General features: G+C 37.4%; 1 protein-coding gene across 1 annotated transcript in view; it reads left to right on the top strand.

Moving 5' to 3' along the window:
• LOC124618413 (E3 ubiquitin-protein ligase listerin) overlaps positions 1 to 15,601 on the top strand; it is a 145,216-nt gene that overhangs the window by 118,485 nt on the left and 11,130 nt on the right. Inside the window, exons 18-20 of the mRNA XM_047145347.1 lie at positions 2,020 to 2,301; positions 6,892 to 7,069; positions 9,046 to 9,222. Coding sequence (XP_047001303.1) covers positions 2,020 to 2,301; positions 6,892 to 7,069; positions 9,046 to 9,222 — 637 coding nt within the window. The remainder of the gene's footprint in view (positions 1 to 2,019; positions 2,302 to 6,891; positions 7,070 to 9,045; positions 9,223 to 15,601) is intronic.

Raw genomic sequence — 15,601 nt, 5'->3', positions numbered from 1 at the left:
AAAATGCAGTAGAGGCTACCATTTTCAGTGAGAGCATACATATTAAGTCACTATGATGCTCAAACAAACCCTTTCTAAATGTCAGCATCTGATTTATATTGCACTGTAATTTTAAGTAGTGTGTGTTATGATCTGTTACTTGGTATTATTATATTAACATCAACACCTTGAAGAATGAAATGCTGGGTGTGTGTGGGGAGGGGGTGCGTTCACATAAAGGGCATCATTGTAATTGTAAAAGTAACTCTTGTTAACTTTTATTTCAGATCTCATTTGATAGATCTGTTCTGTGGAGGTAATGTTTCATTTCATATCACTTCTTCTTCTTCTTCTTCTTCTTCTTCTGCTTTTACGGCCTCATTGGACCACTTCAGTCAATCATTTCTGGTCCTCTTCTTTGGTATTTTCCCCTTCCGAGTGGCCCAGTATCTCTTCATTCGTTCCGATGCTTTTCGTCGTTCCTTATCTGTAAATACCCTTTTCATTGTATGTCGTTTGTCAATTTTTGGTTTAAATCTTATTTCTGTGTCCCTCAACTTCTTTAAATTTGGTGTTTTGTTCTGCAAATCATCCAGAGTTATTTCCAGTTCTTCCATATCCTCTCTTATTTCCTTAAGCCATCCTCCTTGTTGTTTCAAATTCCAGAGTTTCTCAATAATTTTCCTTGATAATCTGGTTTCTGGTGTCCTCAGAATGTGACCACAAAGAGAGATCCTTTTCTTTCGTATAGTATCAGTGATGGGCTCCAGTTCTCTGTATACCACTTCATTTGGAACTATCCGCCATTGCCCAGCTTTTTGATATTTCTTATTTATGCATGTTCTAGCAATTCTTCTCTCTACTTTTAAAATTTTGTCAATTCTGTTTTTCTGGGTGGCTTTAAAAAGAGTTTCACTTCCGTATGTAACCTCTGGTTGAACCACCGTCTTGTAATGTTTTGATTTTGTTTTAATTGATAGACATTTTTTATTGTACGTAGACCATGTTAGTTTTTGAGCTTTTATCATTTTATTAGTTCTTGCTCGCCATGCAGGTTTCTCGTCCAATTTGTGTGTTATAATTTCACCCAGGTATTTAAATTGTTTCACTATTTTAATTTCCCTATTGTTCACTGTGATGTGATCTATTACAAGTGGATCCGTTACCATTATTTCAGTCTTTTCAAATGATATCTGGAGTCCTAATTTTTGTGCTATATTTTGTAAGCTTGTTATTTGTTTCGTGGCTTCCTGAATATTATTAGCTAGTAATGCTAGGTCATCAGCAAATCCCAAGCAATTTAGGTTTATTTTATCTTTCTTAGTTCCAATTTTAATATTCATAGGATTTTCCTTGTACCATTCTCTCATTACATATTCAAGAGCACAATTGAATAGCAATGGTGATAAACAATCTCCCTGTCTCAACCCTGTTTTAATCGTAAATGGTTCAGATATTTCTCCTCTAAATTTTACTTTGGATTTGGTGTTTGTTAAGGTTAACTGTATCATTTTTATTAATTTAGGATGAAGTCCAAAATTCCTTAATATTTTCATCATTGAAGATCTATGGATGCAATCATACCCCTATTTGAAATCTACAAAGGTTATGACTAGTTGTTTTTGCCTTCTTTTGTAGACATCCATAACCAACTTCAAGGTGATTATCTGTTCTGGGCAGCTTCTCCAGGATCTAAATCCCACTTGATATTCTCCCAATTCCAGTTCTAATTGATCTTTACAGCGGTTGTATAGTATTCTTGACATGATCTTATACGTGCAGTCCAAAAGGGAAATTCCTCTATAGTTGTCTGGATTTGATTTTTCTCCTTTCTTATGTAATGGATGTATTATAGCAGTAGTCCAATTTTCTGGTAATTTCTCTTCATTCCAGATTTTTACTATGCATTGGTGTAATGCTATCTTTACTGGTTCTGCTGCATATTTCCAACGTTCAGCAAACGTTTGATCTTCTCCACTTCATATATTATATTTGCTACTTATTATTGCACACAGATTATCTCGGTTTCTGTACTTTCAGGTTGGTGCCATTCTTTTCTGCGAAAGATTCAAGCATTGGGCAAGTGACTGGCGAGGAGATGCCCACTCCGGGCCTCAGCCTCCTGACCAGTTTGCTGGACAGAGGTGAAGCCGCGACCGGTGCTCTGCTTAGTGAGCTGCGTATGGGCGAGAGCTGCACTCTTGAGCCGTTCACAGAGTCACATGCCTACTGCAGTGCCTATCTGCTGCTGTGGTCACTGACCCTGGAGCTCTGTGCTCATGCATCGCCACAGCTAAGATACCAATATGCAGCTAAACTCAGGTACTGCATTGTTTTTTATCTCCCATGTTCTTCTCCTCCCTCATTTACTTTACCACACAAGTCTCACTTTTAGCACAATGTAACGAAACAGGCTGTATTGGGTCATGCGGTGTACCCGATACAGCAGATTTCGCAGTTTGCGATACACACTAAAACAGATGTGGGTAGTGTATAAAGACGCTTAGTGAATAAGGTCACTTAGTGCAACTTTGTGAAATAGTGTAACACACCAATTACTGTAAATTAATGTACAGTTAGGATAAGTCATTACCACTTTGATATGAATTTCGGGATGTTTTGAAGAGAAAGAACAAGATCGGGAGTCAGGGTTAATAGTGTATAAATGTTAATAACCTTTTTCATTCAGTTTTGTTATAATAGTTCAATTTGTAAAATTCATTGTTTACCATAACATAAATTAACTCTGTAAACCATTAATTTTGGAAAAGCCTAACATTTATGTATCTTTGCAAGTCAGGACAACATATTCGTATGGAAATCACCAACTAAAAAAAAATCTGTAACTAAACTCGTAATTAAAGTTTCTGAAACATTCTATAGAGAAATTCAGTGCAATGTCCACATATTACGAAAACTAGAGAAGATTCATTTAAATTGGAGACCTAACCTCGTTCAGAAAGACAGTTTGTATCATAAATGATGTTAGAAGAACGATTCATTAATCTTTTGTAACACAATTTAAAGATTTTGGGTTGTGCGTAATTATTCCGCATTTTAGCCTTCAAATGTTGTAAAAAAGTCGTAACGTAATAATGTCAAATACTGTAATTGTTAAAAGATGTATAAATTCACATTGTCCAAAAAGCCAGAGAAGAGCGGTTGGAGGATTAGCTGGTGTGTTGCAGTGCCTGTTAAGTTATGACAAATAACCAAGTGTTCCTAACAGATTAATTGCTGTACGTCTGGTAGTGACCCAAGACTTTCTGCAGTGAAGCTATCACCTCCAAAAATGTAAAACATGCTGTGCTTCTGGATCTGGTTACATTTTAACATGTACTGTTTCCACTGTTACTGCTGAAATGTAATGTTACTCATAGTACCACAGCATGTTGTTGTTGTTGTTGTTGTTGCAGTCTTCAGTCTGAAGACTGGTTTGAGGCAGCTCTCCATGTCAGAGTACCCTGTGCAAGCCTCTTCGTCTCTGCATAACTATTATAACCACCATCCACTTTAACTTGCTGGTCTCCCTCAACAGTTTTTACACCCCCCCCCCCCCCTCCCACTTCCTTCCATTTCATTTACATCCATACTCTGCCAGCCACCTTACAGTGTGTAACGGAGAGTACTTTGTGTTCCAGTGTCACAACCCCCTTTTTCCTATTCCAGACACAAATGGTTTGTAGGAAGAATGATTGGTTGTAGGGAAGAGTGATTGCTGTTAATCTTGTGTGTGGGCTCAGAACTCTCTAATTTTATCTTCATGGTCCTTTTGTGAGGTATACGTAGAAGGAAGCAATATATTGTTTGACTCCAGGAAGACACTCTCGGAATGACCACTATGTGACACAGAATGCCTGTCTTGCAACATCTGCCACTGGAGCTGATGAGCATTTCTATGATGTCCCCACACCCACCAAGTGAACCTGCGACAAAATTTGCTGCTCTTCTTTGGATCTTCTCAGTTTCCTCTTATCAATCCTGTCTGCTATGAATCCCAGATGGACAAGCAATATTCAAGTATCGGTTGAACAAGTGTGTTGAAGTTATTTTCTTTTTTTGGTTGACTACATTCACTGAGGATTCTTCCAATGAATCTGTCTGGCATCTGCCTTGTTCACGAATAATTTTATTTGGGCGTTACACTTCAGATCACTCAGTATGCATACTCTTAGGTATTTTATGCACGTAACTGCTTCCAGTGATTGTTCTACAATTTTGTAATTGTACAATAAAGGGTCTTTCTGTGTATGTAGTCACAATATGTTACATTTGTTTATGTTGAGGGTCAAATGCCACTCCCTGCACCAATTGTCGATCCTCTGCAAGTCTTTCTGCATTTCACTGCATCTTTTTACTGTTGTGACATTTATGTGTACAATGCCATAATCTGCAAAAAGCCTTGTGGACTTTATCTACTAGGTAATTTATATATGTTGTGAAAAGTAGTGATCCTATAACACTCCCTTTGGGCATGCCCGAAGTTACTTTTACCTCTGAAGACTTCTCTCCTTTGAGAGTGACGTGCTGTGTTCCATGTGCTAGAAACTCTTCAATCCACACACACGTTTGGACTGATATTCCATACGCTCACATTTTGTTCATTAGGCAGCAATGTGGAAATGTATTGAACACCTTCAAGGAACGTAGTATTTACCTGAGTGCCTGTATCTACTGTTTTCTGGGCCTCGTGGGCGAACAGAGCGAGATGGGTTTCACATAGTCATTGTTTTTGGAACCCATGTTGATTCCTACAAATTTTCAGGCTTCGCAACTGTTGTAATTCGTGAGCATGAAATATGTTCCAAAATTCTACAGCAGACCAATGTGAGATATACAGGCCATAATTTTGTGCACTATTCAAGACCCTTCTTGAAAAAAGTGACAATTCCTTGATGCTTCTGGATGTAGCTTGTCAACCAAACCCTTCTATTTGTGTAGTTGTGCCACAAATTTCTTTTTTCCTTATTTGAGTCAGTACATCTTCGTTAAGTAAACTGTCAAATCTTCAGCATTCTTCTGTAGCACCACATTTCCAAAGCTTCTATTCTCTTCTTATCATACAAGTTTCACTTCAGTACAAGGCTATATTCCAGAAAAATGCTTTAATTTCTAACATTTAAATTTATATTTAATGTTAACAGTTTTATTTTACAGACACATATTTCATACTGTTGCTAATCTCCATACTTGCAATTTTTCCAATAGAGAAAAACGTTTCTGTTGAATTTGGGGCTCCAGTAAAGATGGCTTGGAGCTGCCAACCTGTAATGCTACTGACATTTCTTTATTCATAAAATGTATTTCCCATTAACAGCTATGTTCTCAATGATTATATACTCAGATGTGATTGATTTCAGAGTTACTAAACTCCAGCATTGGGCCCCATACCAGATGCCTTTGAATCACAGATATCACAATTTGTTGCTCAGAAGCTCACTTGTATCTAACATCCAGCATGTAGATGTGCTAATAAGTCAGTGCAGTGATGCCACAATACAGGTCAAGTTGGATAATGCTGAGAGGGTCAGAGAGAGAGAGAGAGAGAGAGAGAGAGAAATGCGTTTACATCTCATTAACAAAATTGAAGTATCTTTCTTATATAATGATGTTTTTCTCTCACTAAATAGATACTCTTCAATTTGTATAAAAATAAAACTGCGAGAGGCATTCAATAAGTAATGCAGCCCTTTTCTTCTTCTTCTTCTTTTCTTTAAGCACGGAATTTGTTGTGGGAGATTGTGGAATACTCCTGCTACAGCTCTTATAGTTTCATGAAGTTTTGGTAGATTGGTAGACGACGGCATTATATATAGCTTCAAAATGGCATCTGTAATAGAGGTGGATTCCAAGCAGAGAGCTGTCACTGAGCTTTTTTTGGCAGAAAACCAGAGCATTGCAGATACTCATTGGCACTTCCAGAATGTCTACAGGGACCTGGCAGTGAACAAAAGCATGGTGAGTCGTTCAGTAAAGCATCTGTTATTGAACAAGGATGCGCCAACCTATCTGATCTGTGTGCCTACCAACCACACACAGCTTCAGGAAGTTGAAGAACTGACTTCAGTGTGTTCATTGGCAGAAAAACGTAAATGAACATCTCCTCCTCCATGGCAATGCAAGGCATCATACGGGTCTGCACCGAGCGAGGTGGCGCAGTGGTTAGCACACTGGACCCGCATTCGGGAGGACGACGGTTCAATCCTGCACCCGGCCATCCTGATTTAGGTTTTCCGTGATTTCCCTAAATCGCTCCAGGCAAATGCTGGGATGGTTCTTTCGAAAGGGCACGGCCGACTTCCTTCCCCATCCTTCCCTAATCCGATGAGACCGATGACCTCGCTGTTTGTCTCTTCCCCCAAACTACCCAACCCAACGAGTCTGCATGTCCGAGAGGAGCTCACAAAACTTCATTGGATTATTGTTCCTCATCCACCCTATAGCCCGGATTTCACAGCTTCTGACTTCCATCTGTTTGGTCCAATGAAGGATGCACTCCACAGGAAGCAGTACTTGGATAATGAGGAGGTTACTGACGTAGCAAGACGTTGCCTCTGATGTTGATCAGTAGAGTGGTGCCTTGCAGGTATACAGGCCCTCCCAGAAAGGTAATGTAAGGCCATCACACTGGAGAGTAAGTTGAAAAATGGGGTTTTGGAGCCAAAAAAGACTGGAGAATCATATGATGTATTGGAATATTGAATAACACCAACCTACCTTCAGAAAAAAAAGTGCTGCATTACTTACTGAACTGTTTCTCATAATAACCGAAGACAATTAATTAAAAAGAAGTACTAGTTAAATCATAGGGAGTTGAATATGTGACATTATTTCTTTTCTCTGTTACAGAATAAATCTGTTTTGTGTTACTTCTCTTATACATTTTCAGTATCTGTGAAAAAATTGTTTTAGTGAAAATGGTAGTCTGAGGTGTCTGCTGCAGAACCTGTTTTGCCTAATGCCAGCAGAAGTTCTCAAGGTGTCTGATATAAAGCCAAAACCACCGAAGGCCTTTATGTTTAGTGCGGAACCATCACTTCAGTTTTCAGAACCATGTGACAGGCAATATTTACAGCATCTGGCATGTTGGGTATGTTTTCAGTTGTTTTCTATAATTTCAGATAAAAGAATGCAGCATTTTATTAAATCTCTCTTGAAGCCTTGTTCTTTTATCGACTTTTACTCCAGAAGTATCCTATTAACTGGAGTTTTGCACTAATTCTGTAATTCCTTCAAGTTATCAGTCACTGTTAATGTCCCAGTTGCAACATAAGTTTATTAAGGAATACATTGAATAAATCTCCCCACAGCTACTGTGAGGACTATCTTTAGTTATAGACATGAGCAGTTTTGAGACATTAAATCTTATTATCAAATTATGGTAAAAAATTGAACAGTATGATTCAGTGCACAGCCAGGTAGGTGTGTGTGTGTGTGTGTGTGTGTGTGTGTGTGTGTGTGTGTGTGTAGACAGAATTCTGCTAGGTATCCAATATCGTGGAAAATAATTTTTTAAAAAATCCATCAAAACATTTCCATCAGTTCAGCTGCTTCCAGTGACTTCCACCAGATTCATGAACAGCGTGCATATTCTTAGTGTGGATATCTCATTACAACTGAACTGAATTGCATGTATTTTACCGAACATTTTCTAGACTTTATTGATGAAGTTCAAAGTTGTCTTATTCAAGGCACTCTATCAACATCTGCAATGTTGGAAGCTCCTTGACATACTTGTCATGTAAAAGTGTTTACTGGCGAACTCCAGTCACTGCATGCCACGCATGGAGCACCTCAAACAGAATAATAATACCACTCAAACAGATATATGTACTCACATAATACCACATGCAAAATGTAGACCTGTGTGCTGTTGTAATGTTAAAAACTCCACAATTAACTTATTTATAGGAGACAACAAGAGTACAGAAAACTTTGCACTTTTTGTCTTAAAAGGGGAAATTCTCCAATTTAATTATATGAAATTATGTACCCTCACGGTGTGTGTGTTTGTGTGTGAGTGTGTGTGTGTTTGTGTGTGTGTGTGTGTGTGTGTGTGTGTGTACAAAACTCCATGTAATAAAATGAACTGCATCCCTACTTGAAGAATGCATGGGAAATGCTGAATTTATTGTCTATATCCCACAAAACATGACTGAGGGAGAGTTCAGGTGTATGCTTCAAGAAGGGATGCAGTTCGTTTTAATGCATGGTGTTTTGGTGATGGCCAGACATACAAGAAAAGCTTGTCTGATTGTTGCGTATCCTACAATTTAATAGTTAGCCATCCACTTAATGATCTACTTAACATCATGTAATAATGAGGTTGAATGTTTTTTTACAGGTCATGTCAATAGACAAGCAAAAGAGTGTTAACAATGCTTGTGGTAGGATTATTCGATGTATTCCTGTTCCACTTCAGCCACAGATCATCAAAAAAGTCAGGGTGAACTAAGCCTTGTGCAAGCTTTTTAATTTTAATTTTTATTCAGATTTCAAAATACTTTATTTTGGGGTCGACCAAAAAAAAAAAAAAAAATCAGCATTACTTGTGGCACTATCAATGTTAGAAAAGAGACATAAAGTCTTGAAAGATATCAATGAGCATGGTCAATTAATATTCACAAATTGCAGATAGTAGTGATGTTGTGATCAACAGTGTACTTAGACATCAATTCTAGTTTAAATATGCTCTGAGGATGGTTGCTAGTGAACCAGAGCTGGAAATCATTGTATCATAATTACATTTTATCGTGATCTAGACCATTAAAATTTATAATAGAGCATGGTGCTCTTACACAGTGAGAGAATGGCTGGATAGTACTTTATTATTTATCCATGCATTAGTTGACCCTTTTACATGGGACAATTCAATTAATGTATTCATTATTTTTTTCCTCAAATCTGATGGTGATATCTGTCTAAATGTGTAATTTACAGTTGATGATGTTCTGAACAATTCTCTTATTGTGTAACTAAGTTTTGTTGAGCTGCTTTTTCTGGTACAGCTTTCCTTGGTAAGCACTGTTGTCTGTTTGTTTGTTAGGTATTCGTTTGCTGTTGCAGGTATACTTTTCTACTTTAAGGCGGCTGCCTGCTATGGTGCGGCAGTGGTGGGGAGAGGTGGAGCCCCGTGTTGCTAATATGGTTGACAAAGTGACGTCTTGTTACGTATCGCCATTGCTTTGTATACAGGAGATGCAGGCTGTTCAGCAGCAGGATGTCAAATACAACAACATGCAGGTACTTAAAAACAGTTTAAATTGGCTTGCAGTATTCCATTTTATCAGGCATCACTGTAGGACTGTGGAGGTTATAATGATGGTGTATTTGTCTGTGAGACAGTTTTACTAATCTATTTTATTTGCTGTATCTCACTAACATATTTTATTTGCTATAATGTTTTTCAAGGTTAACACACTCATCATCAGCCGTTAAATTCTAGAATTTTGCATAAAATATTTGCTTTGTTCATATATTAATTAATAGTAAATTATAGTTATAATACATATAACAAATTGTACAAAAGAACACCCATGATGGAAATATATGATGACTAGTAGCAACAAACAGAGCTTATCTCTTTGAGGATGTCCATGTTGAAATTGGTACCAGTGATAACAAGGCAGTGGCAGCAACAATGACTACCGAAGTACAAAGGATGACTAAAACGAGTAGAAAGATTTACATGCTCAGTAGGTAACGGGCAGTCGTATCGTATTTCACAGAGAAACTCAGCACATTCACCTCTGCGCTGGAGCATGTAGAGGAATTGTGGATCAAGTTCAGAAAAATAGTTGACCATTCACTGGATGTATACACAGTAGAAAAGTTTGTGTTGGAAAGGAGTTTGTATGTTCAGTAAATAAGCTTATAAATAAATAGCAGTTCATCAAATTAACCTCAATTAGGAATGTGGGTGCACTCAGTGACTGTGATATGATGTACAAATGATAGAGCACAGCAATCGGTCATCCTTTTTTTTTTTGTAGGTTTTATTGCTAAAATCTGGATTTTGGCTATTGCCTAGCCATTATCAATGCACTATTTCATAGTATCAATGCATGTCAGTCCGCTGTTGTTCAGGTATCTGTCGCAGTTCTTTTGGTGCATGATAATGGCTAGGCACTAGCCGAAATCTGGATTTGCCCAATAAAACCTGCAAAAAGGGTCGACGGATTGCTGTGGTCTGTCATTTGTAAACAGCAATTACTAGACAGTTGGGTTACATATAAATGTGGATTACATATAGATCTTAAATTAAACACATGTCTGTCAAAAGTGAAATGCATGAAGACTTCGACAATTACTACAGAAGGATATTATCTAAATAACTCTTAAAACCCAAAGAAATTCTGTTCATATGTGAAGTGAAGGCACCATAATTAGTGTCCAGGCACTTGTACATGACAGGAAGTGCAATTGAGGGCATCAAAGCAAAAACAGAGACACTGGATTCCAAAAACAGAGACAATGAACTCTATTTTGCTTTACAAAGGAAGATACAAAAGCATCCCCAGTTCAGTTCTCGCTCCACTGCAAAGATGAATGATAGGTAGAAGTTTCACTGGTACAGAAGAATTGTTGCTGCAACAGGCAAAAGATGCATTTTCTTGGTGCTGCACAGTTTCGCAATTTTTACTGAAATAAGCTCCTGCTGTGGTCTTCTTCTTGGGCACACCATTGTAGAAATTGGCCCAGAAACAGCTAATTAAAACAGCTGTACAATATGTATGTTTATTAGTATGTAAAAGCCAACTTCAGAATTTTCCTTTGTGCGAGCAAGGTGTGAGCAAGATTAATGTACTGATTTGAAATTCTAGATCTGCATATTTTACCATCTGTGTTGCTTCTGCATAATCTTTCATTGATTGTATCAGCACCCATTTGTATTGTGGTATATTGTAAAATTTTGAATATTCACGAGTGCCACGATAAACTCATACTGTTATCATCAATTGTAGGCTTAAACTTACTTGTGCGCTTTTAAAATTTTTGAGAGCAGCAGGCCTATCTTTGTTCAGAACAGTCATTCTCTAATTTCATTGTATAATTATGTAAGAAATAGATTATTTTTGAGAATTTTCAGATGCAAAGAATAGTCCACCCAAATTTCAAAACTGATCCAAACATCAATCAAAAACAAAAACAGTAAAAATCCAGGCAAAGCTGCATACACAATTGCAACAGAGCAATGTACAATGCGGGTGTGGCTGTGAAGGGAAAAATTCATTTTATTATTATTATTATTATTATTATTATTATTATTATATTCCCCCCACCACCACCAGTCATGTCACAGATTCCAGTGTTACTGCCTAGACTGAGGATAGTATACAGGCTTAAAGAGTTTTCACACCAATGAAAAACATTTAAATGGTTTTATTGAATTTTCAGTGTTATGCAAAGTGCACATTATGTACCAAGTAGATATTGCTTGCCACATTAATATAAAGACATACAATGACAGTGTGTCAAAGAATCAGTATAGTTAGTAAACTTATAGACTAAATTAGTGCAGCAAATTTGAGTTCACCTTAAGGGGTCCTGATGAAATAGGAAAATCCAAAAACCCAATAATTTTTTGGGGGCTACTTGGTCTAATGTCAGAACTGAATGCATCTTGAAGGACCACATTGAAAAATTGGGTTTTCTTAGGTCGGTCCAGAACAGTTCAAAATGAACTCCTTTAACCAATTGTGAGATATACCTGAATCTCTGACTGTGCAAATTGTTGTAACTGATCCTAATAATTTGGCATTTGCTACTGGGGAAAATAAATGAAATATATATATATATATATATATATATATATATATATATATATATATATATATATATTTTTTTTTTTTTTTTTTTTTTTTTTTTTTTTTTTTTTTTTTTTTTTACAGCGAAAAAGTCAAACTGCAGATGTTGGTATAGTAACTGTCTCAGCAAGCTAGACAAAAGAAAAGTAAATGAAACACCTGGAAAACTGATAGCTCAACATTACAACAGTGCTCCTGTTATAAGTGGCCACATAGCTGGAGCTTAAGTCAGAATTGAAGAGAAGTGTAAAAATAATTGAAAAGATATCAAGAGTGAGATTTCTTCTTCTGGTTTCATTTTTTTAATAGGGTCGTACCTCAATGTGACATTCTGTTTGATGAATTACTGCAAAGGAATATTGATGCAGATAAAAACTGTTGAATGCGTATCTCACTTGGCAATATTTGTTCAGCATGTTAGGCCCGTACTTGACACTGACTATAACTGGGAACAAGAGGAACCAAGTGCAAAATGAGGATGTTTCATGGAATCAAGAATGGTTTCTGCACGAGACATCTGTGACCCCATCTTGACTCAAAATCAGTGACCGATTAAGATTTAATGATCACTTGTCAGTTGCAGTTCTCTTTGAATTGTAGCTGTTTTTGGAACATCATATTGTTTTCCCAGAAAAAGAACTGAAAATAGCTGTTAATTTGTTTAAACTACAGTGTTCAGAGTTAATTCATGAACTGAATGTATTTTACGGCCAAAAGGATTTAGTGAAAGCATCAGGTGCTTTGACCTTATTAGGTTTTCTGCATGAGAAGCTGTAACATTTGTCAAATATCTGGGTGTGACTATTCGAAATGATCTCAAATGGAATGTTCATATTACACAAGTAACGGGTAAGGCGAAGTCTAGATTGTGGTTTATTGGTAGAATCCTGAAGTGATGCAGTCCTTCAACAAAGGAAATTGCTTACAATACTTTAGTTCGTCCAGTCTTGGAGTATTGTTCATCTGTATGGGACCCTTACCAGTTGGGTCTGATTCAAGAGATTGAGAAGGTCCAAAGAAGAGCGGCAAGATTCGTAACGGGTACATTTAGCCATCGCGAGAGCATTACAAATCTCATAGAAAGTGTGAAGTGGGACACACTTGCAGATAGACACATTAAACGAAAGGGGCTGCTCACTAAATTCCAAAATCCAATCTTTTCCGAGCATGTAGAGCATATATTATTGCCACCAACTTTCATATCGCGCAATGATCACGATTCAAATATAAGGGAAATTAGAGCTCATATTGAGGCTTTCGAACAGTTATTTTTCCCTCGCGCAATCCGTGAGTGGAACAGAGGGGGGGAAATATGGCTTTGTCATGAATAGTTCCCCTCCGCCACACACCACTTGATGGATAGCGGAATATATATGTAGATGTAGAGAACAACTTGGCAAAAGATTTCCCTAAAAGTGTTAAACTTCTACAGATAATGTGATCTTCCCAGTGGTGACTGGTGAGGCAGAACACTGCTTCACATTGCTAAAGCAGATGAAAATATTCATGCAAAATGCTATGACGGAGAACAGACATTGTGCACTTGCAATTTGTTCTTTTGAAAAAGAAACATTGATCATAAAAATTGCAATGATACAGTCATAGATCATTTTGCAGTGCAGAAAGGGGTTAAGAAGCAATTCTTTTGTTATAAATACCTATTTAGCATACTAAATGAAGTCTATAAAAAGTGTGATTACATGTTTATCCACGAGTCACATTCTCCGACACTTGAGCACAGCAGTCCTTGCTAAAAATGACACATTTTGAAGATATCTTTAATGCGGTAGTACATAAACTGTATGTTTGTGTAATACACAACTATAAATATGAAAACCAACAAATATGGTATGTTATAAATAAAAATAATCAGTTTTTGAAAATGTAATGTAATTACATGGATAAAAAATGTACACATCAAGCAGCGGCAGAAGAACACACATATAAAAGGTATTACAGTTTGCAAGCTTTTGGAGCCCTTGGCTCTTTCGTCTGGGAGAATGGTTGAAGGGGAAAGAAGAGGGGTGAAGGAAAATGACTGGTGAGGTTTACGAAAAGGGGTGGAGTTCGGAGAAGCTACCCAGAACCCTGGGTCAGGAGAGGCTTACCGGACGGGATGAGAAGAAAAGATTTATTGTTGGGGAATGTACCGGATGAGATTTGAAAACCTGAGAGCTTAAAGGTGGAAGATACGGTAAATTGCAAGACAGAGATTAGCTAAAACATTGTGGATAAGTTAATAAAAGCAAAAAGCAAAGTGCATTGTATGTGGTGGATGGGGATGGCAAAACATAGACAGGTCAAAAAATGAAAGCTTTAGTAAACTAAAAGGAAGTCAACAAATGAATAGTTATTGTGAAGAAATGTTAAGACTGAAGGAATTAAAGTAATTAAGGCCAGATGGATGGCAAGAACCAAAGACATGGTGTAGCGCCAGTTCCCACCTGTGGTGTTCTGAGAAACTGGTGTTTGGGGAAAGAATCCAAATGGCACTTGTGCTGAAACAGGCACCAAGGTGACAACTGTCAACCCCTGGTACCGCCCCTGCTGCAAGACTTGCTCGATGCACCCTCCTACCACCACCTATACCAACTCTGTAACTGGCAAAACATATCTTATCAAACGGAGGGCCACCTGTGAAGTGACACATCATACACTACCTGTTGTGTTGTGTTAACACTGTTCAGCCTTTTACATTGGCAGGACTACCAACAAGTTATCAGTTATCGTGAATGGTCATAGGCAGGTGGTGTACACTGGCAACACATACATGTTGCAGAACATGCTCTAGAAGAGGACAGTCTTGTGATGTTCAGTTAATTGTGGACACCACAAAATCTTGAAGAAGATCCCAGCACAGGGGTCAAAATGTCAATCTCATAGAAGAAATACGATTCAGCCTAACAACCCAGAAGATTTTATCTTCAGTAACAACAGCCACGAATGTCTGCAGACTTACATTAATTTACCGTTCTCACATTCACATGGAGAATCCACATGTGGTGTACAAAGACAATCAGGTAAGTAAACTCCATTCGGCTATAAATAAAATCCTGCAATAATGTTACAAAAAATGGTAGTCATAACTAAAGATGGAAAGAATATGGTACAGCTTTTGGATGACCCCACACCGAGGACTATTGCCACCACATTAGTATAGGAAACCATTGTCTTTTCACCTGTCATGATCCTGCTCCATAGATCATCTCCTTCTGCTTCATAATGGGAAGTTAAGTCGAGAAAAATAGTCATTTGTTGAGTTTTGTACTTCTCAGAAAGTTTGGACACCATGGTAAGCACAAAACTTGTGGTACCTCAGTTGTTTATTGTCAAACTCAAATAAAACATTGAGAAATCCAAGGAAATTTTTCACTATTTTTTCATCAATTTTCTGTAACATTTGGGTGGTGGCTGCAGTTGCATATCCACTTCTGCCAACATCATTCATCCCACTTCTGTCATCATCATTCATCCAGTCTTCATGTTCCATAGATTCTGTAAAAACAGAAAACTTTATGGGGTGTGGAAAAGTCATGGTATATGTCAGCAGAAGGCAGGCAAATATAGAAATGTAATATGTATATTATAGTGCTTAATACTATTTGTGGTTGTGTCAGCTTTATTAATCCTAGAAAATTCGAAAGAAAGCTGCTGCTTTGAAAAAGATACTCCTTCCTCAATTATATTAAACAGCTGCTTTTTATCTCCTATGGTTGCTTAATATTTACTTGAGTAATTTTTTGAAGAAAATAGTTACCTACTTCTGTAAATAAAAGAGTCCTGTTTACTGCTTGTCGTGCAGCTTTCAAACGAAG

The sequence above is a fragment of the Schistocerca americana genome, chromosome 1 (genome assembly GCF_021461395.2).
Source record: "Schistocerca americana isolate TAMUIC-IGC-003095 chromosome 1, iqSchAmer2.1, whole genome shotgun sequence".
Classification (NCBI taxonomy): Eukaryota; Metazoa; Arthropoda; class Insecta; order Orthoptera; family Acrididae; genus Schistocerca; species Schistocerca americana.
Note: the sequence above shows the minus strand (reverse complement) of the source record. Positions and strands in the feature narration are given on the sequence as shown.